At 33.3% G+C, this 5,708-nt stretch overlaps 1 protein-coding gene across 1 annotated transcript; it reads right to left on the bottom strand.

Moving 5' to 3' along the window:
- Positions 1-1,023: 1,023 nt before the first annotated feature.
- Positions 1,024-3,343, bottom strand: LOC149234652 (galactan beta-1,4-galactosyltransferase GALS1-like). The gene is made up of 2 exons (XM_089461217.1): positions 1,891-3,343; positions 1,024-1,799 (listed from the first exon to the last, which is right to left on the bottom strand). Exons 1-2 carry the CDS (start codon positions 3,099-3,101, stop codon positions 1,442-1,444), a joined length of 1,569 nt encoding a protein of 522 aa, XP_089317343.1. The 5' UTR covers positions 3,102-3,343; the 3' UTR covers positions 1,024-1,441.
- Positions 3,344-5,708: the final 2,365 nt, after the last annotated feature.

Genomic DNA, 5,708 nt, shown 5'->3' on the forward strand with positions numbered 1-5,708 from the left:
AATGTTTAGATATTCTAAACTGTGTTTACAAATCTTAAACACCCAAAACAACCATTTAAAATTTTAAGTGAGATTTAAATTTTTTTGAAACTTATATCACCAAAACATGACCTACCTTAAAATAGAGTAGATAAATTAATAACTCCAATTTTTTTACCCAAAAATATTAACATAAATACATAATAATTAATATTAAAAAAATAGTTAAACTAATATTACAAACATTGATGCAATATAAATAACTAAATAAATAATACACTGTGCCATTTTCATGAAATGTTCCCAAAACAAACCATTAATAAAGGTTATCGAACAAAACAACTTATTTACAATTTAGTAACAAATAAATATGGAAGAGAATGGTTAAAATCATGAGATGGAGATAAGCTATGAGGGAAATATATTTAAATTATTGTACTTTTTCTTTGCTCATGTTTTTAGCTTTTTAATTTTTAATTTAATTTTAAAATAAATTTAAAATGTTGAGGTTTTAAATTTGTTCGTTTTCAAATTTGTTCAGAAAATAATGATAGAAATTTGAGTACGATTTTGCGAAAATCAAGTGGAAATTTTTGAAATCTAGGTTAGAACTATCAAACTCCAAGATTTTAGATGCCACAGAAGTTTTTGATGATGCTAAATTCATTTCCACCTTAAAAAACAATATTCAAGCACTCCTGCTATTAGATTTTTTGAGAAAAAAATGGTCAGATTCCTACCACTTAGTCATTAAGACAAATTTAATGCCATAAACAACGCCAATCTAAAAAATAGTCATAAAAACTCAAATTAAATTTATCTTAATATATAAAATTAAACTAATTAAATTACAAATTAATTAATAATAAGTTGAAATGTCCTTTTAATAATACTCACCAAGAAATGATATTTTTAAACACCTAAACATATCATGACGCTGTGAACAATCCACAAAAAGCATCCAAAGTCAGAGTGAGTATCTTGTGGTGTAAGCATGGTACAAAGTAAGGTGGGGATTCAAATTAGAGGAGCGACAAAGCCCACTGAAAATGAAAATGCAATACTTAATAAAAGAATACAGTACAATCAATCATTGACGCAGGGCAGGGCAGGGCAGGTCGGGCAGGCCGAATCCCACTGTAAAAGAAAGGTGGAAAAATCCACCCTGCTCAGGGTTGTATATGTTTACAGTTAGCCTGTATATGTTCAGGGTTAGATTTAAGTAAATAGATTATCTAAGTGATAGGTACATATTGTCACCCAACAAACTAGATAACTCTATCCTTAAAACAAACATAGGGATTTACCACACCTAGATGCAACCTCAAGGCTAAAGTAAGATTATTGAATACTGAGCTCAGAACTTATTGATCGAATTGAAGCTCTTGCAATCATTTTTTTTTTTTTTGTCTTTCATAAGGTACCTATAAATTTCTTTTAATGTTTTGCAGAATTTTTCTACTTACTCTGCAATGGATGCAAGCTCTGATCCTATCATATCTCTCTCAAACTTCTTGATGGATCGAGCAAGCGCTTTCATTGTACCATCGTATACATATGGAGTGCCTCCCACCCAAGTCACGTTCATTCTTATCGATGGCTTCACAAATTCCCGGCACGGTTCCCCTTTGCTGGTGATTGTGTTGTGATAATGGTAATATCGTATCTTACCCTCTGTCTTGTGCTGCGTTTTCCCCATCACATTTTCAGACATATGAACTCCAGTTGCGTACACATTTCTCGCCTGCACTGCATACTTGCGGTCCCTCCTTATCCCTCTCTTCACATCCCTGAATACCAACTGCTCAAATCCCCATTCCCTGCACAACAGAATTATTACATTGAATTTCAAATCCAAAAAACATAATCGAATCTTTACTTCTAATTAATTGAAACTATAATGGGTCTTACCTGGAATAAGTACTGTTGGCCGAGCTGCTGTGCAGTTTATTCTGCAAGCAAAGCTTGTTGGACATGGAATATTGCTCAATAGTGAACTGAGTATAACCAGAGAGCTCCTTCAAAACATATTTCAGTGTTTTCCTACGGGGAATATACAAATACTCATCTACATCGAAGAAGAAAGTCCAATTCGCCATGAATTTGTACCTGTGCAAACAGTCGTTCACAATAAGGAACTGATTATGGTAATACCCATCATATTGTTCCTGCTCTGTTACATCCTGCAATGTCACTCGACCTGCCCTAATCCATGGCTCCAACACCTTTCTAACCTGGGGATGTACTCCACCTGCATCGTGAAAAACAAAATGCGACCTAGGCCCAAATAATTTGGCATGATAAGCCATCCACTCCCTCATTCTCTGAGCACTCAGGTCACCATACAGGGAGGAACCACAGTAGAGATAATCATAGGGAGGAGCCTGGCTATAAACAGAGCCATTGTAGCTACCTTTTTCTTCCTCGAAAGCAACGATCCTCTCTGGTTTTCCAAACTCGTCGCCATGGATTGCATGAAGAATGAGCTCTCCACCATTGCCATCGGTGCCCACGCTCTGAGAAAACGTGCAATTGACAACCACGACTGTGTAAACTCGGCCATAGCCCCAATCTGGGAGCATTTTGTAGGCCTTGCCCTTTATTAATCTTCCAGAAGACAAATTCTTGGGGATCCATTCACATTCAAATTGTGGCTTTCCATAAACATGGAGAGGCTTGGAAGCAAGCCCAACTACAGCAAACGTGGTTGGACCTCCTCTGTAAGCGCCCATTTGGATAAACAAGTATGCAGCACTCCCATAAGGACGAAACACCCTCTTGTTCGGATCTTCTTTCACATGAATTAACTCAGTGATTCTGCTGGTGCTATTCATGACAATACTAGTATTATGCATTTTACTTGTCATGATCATATCCTTCAGCTCTGTTGTTCTCATTTCGACACTGTATGCACCAGGGTTCGAATCTCCCTGGAGAAATGCTTGTGCCAGAGATTTATAGGAGGAGAAATCCTGTCTTCCAAATAGAAAATAGTGGCCTGCTATAAGCAAAAAACCCATAATTATAATCGTCTTCATGAAAACTTTAGCTCCCTTGCAGCTTGAAATAAATCCAGGGCCTGGATATCCCTTCTCTGTCTCTTTCTGTTTCCCCATTGCCATCGCATAATCGAACACAGGGCACCCCTAAAATCTAGAATTCACTGTCACATCTAAGCGCAGAAGAAGACGATTAAATTAAACAGGGCAAGGCCTTTCTGAGCGTGAGCCGGTAGTCTGAGATACCAATTATCTCTGGAAAATGAAGGCAGAAAGACGCGCAGGAAAGTATATAGAGTAAGGCCCACTAGTCGAACCTGTTATTTTATTCGCATTAAATTCTTTCTCCTCTCTGGTCCAGATCCCTGGACCTATCGAGATTTGATATTGTAACCTACACAAGTGGTTGGTAAATTAACCTAATATTTCTTTTGTGTACCATCCGTTTTGTTTGAAATATATTTTTAGAAAATATGTTTAAATAATGTAAACTTTTATTTTTATCGAAATTTATTTAATAAAATTTTAATAATTATTATTTTAAAAAATAAAATAAAATATCTAAACTGGTTAGTGTTAAAATATTAAAAATAAATAAAATTAAAAATCTTAAAAATTGAAGTGTCAGATAGTTATAAACTAAGAAAAGTTTTTGGATAGAAGAAATTTTACGTGGACCCGTCTTGAATCAATAAGGTGGTTCATTGTCAGTGACCACACTTTTGGTTCAAAAGGTGTCAGCCAAAAATTTCTCTGATGTGATTTTTAGCGAAAAACTTTTCTTAATTCATGATGGATTAGAAGCCTTGAATTTAGAAATTATGGTTATATTAGTAGTTTGATAGTTTTAAAAAGAATTATCTTTAGTGAACTTTTTAAACTTTCTGGTGATAGAATCCGGCAGAAAAATTTGATGTGAAATCTTGATTTGTGTTTTTTAAATTGGTTTTTGCACTGTATATATGGATTCAACACCCTAAAAAACTCCTAGGACACTTAGATTGTGCAGTTGTTACCTATCAAGTTTGTGATTTCAATAAATTCCTACCAGATTTTAAAGAAATTAGACCAAAAAAACCCACTAAAATTTTTTCCAAAAAATCTCACTAAAAACAACTCGGTTTTAAAAATTCTTTGATACTATTATTAATTATTGTTGATCACAAATCAAACTCTCTTCAATTCTTTGAAGCTTATTTTGGTCTTGAAAATAATTGTAAAACGACAAACCTCATAGTGTGGGATAAAAAGAAGTTCCTCTTTGAAACTTTAGTCACTTATGTTATTTTATATGGATGTGAAGTTTGGGGTTGTAGCATCTCTAGAGAATCCTAGAGAAAGATTGAACAAATCCATAAGCATTTTATAACATATAACCTGAAAATTAAAAGCAATACACCTTATCCTATTCTCCTTATAGAAGTGGGTATTTCCCCTATCGAGAACCTAGCTATGATTAGGCTTCTGTTGTACAAGTACAAACTCAATAACATAGAAGATCATAGACTCCCTAAGCTAGCTTTAAATTCCAGCCAAAACCACCCAAGGCTCAAACAGGGGTAGTATAAAGACACGAGGGCCTGGTTAAACTATTGGGAGATCAACGAGAATGATGCATTGAAAAACATTAATAACATTAAAAATATTGTTACTTCTAAGTTCAAAGAAAAAATGTGGTGTGAGAAAGATTTAGCGGCTAAAAGAAAATTAAGTTATTATAAGAAGGTCATCAACCCCACCCTAGAAGATCAAAAGTATCTCTCTATTTTAACTAGCTCAAAGAAGAAAATTAATATAGCAAAGATTAGAACGAACTCTCATGAGCTCCATAGTGAAACAGGTCGTTGAGCAGTGCCTAAAACACCATGGATGGAAAGGATCTGCCATCTCTGTGAGAATAGGGACATCGAGGATGAAAACCACTTCCTCTTGGAGTGCCCTGCGTACAACTACATTAGATCTCAGTTTCATAATCTTTGTCGCAATACTGACCTTCCTAGCCTTTTACGATGTCAAAATTATAGTGAGCTCGGGAGGCTTCTCTCCAAGCTCTTTGAGCATAGGAATAAAATCTTAAATTAAACAAAATAATTTGTTTCTTTAGGTCCGATAAACCAAAATTTGTTCTCAGTGGACATTAACCATCCTCCTCATCATATATATATATATAAAATTTAACAATTTGATAAACACAACAATAATCAAAGTGACTTGCCATTTATAAACATATATTAGGTTTACATCATTATCATTTGAAACAATCTCCATAATCATAATTTTCCTTGTAATAAATACTTATAGAAAACATATCGAGCCTATACGCTCTTAATAAAATAAAATATATAAAATCTTGGATGTTCTAATACGTCATTTAAATCATAATATTTATCTTTATAATTCACATGCCAACTCACGAATGTTTTACTGATGTCACTGCGACATTTTTTTAAAATAAAACCAAAATAAATAACGTGGAATACAGCTTAAAACAGTAGGTAAAGAAGACTGAATTTCTGTTGTTTTTTCACAATAAAACTTATAAAAATAATATATTAATGTTGATGATGAAGTTAAGTCTTTTCTTATTATTTAAATAAATTTAATAATGAAAATATATGTTCTATTTCTTTATTAAAGTCAAAAATAATATATTAATGTTAATAATAAAGTTAAGACTTTTTTATTATCTAAATAAATTTAATAATGAAAATATATGTTTTATTTCTTTAT

This window comes from Pinus tabuliformis, chromosome 8 (genome assembly GCF_031772625.1).
Source record: "Pinus tabuliformis cultivar Carrire ecotype Pingquan chromosome 8, CPIR1, whole genome shotgun sequence".
NCBI classification, from domain to species: domain Eukaryota; kingdom Viridiplantae; phylum Streptophyta; class Pinopsida; order Pinales; family Pinaceae; genus Pinus; species Pinus tabuliformis.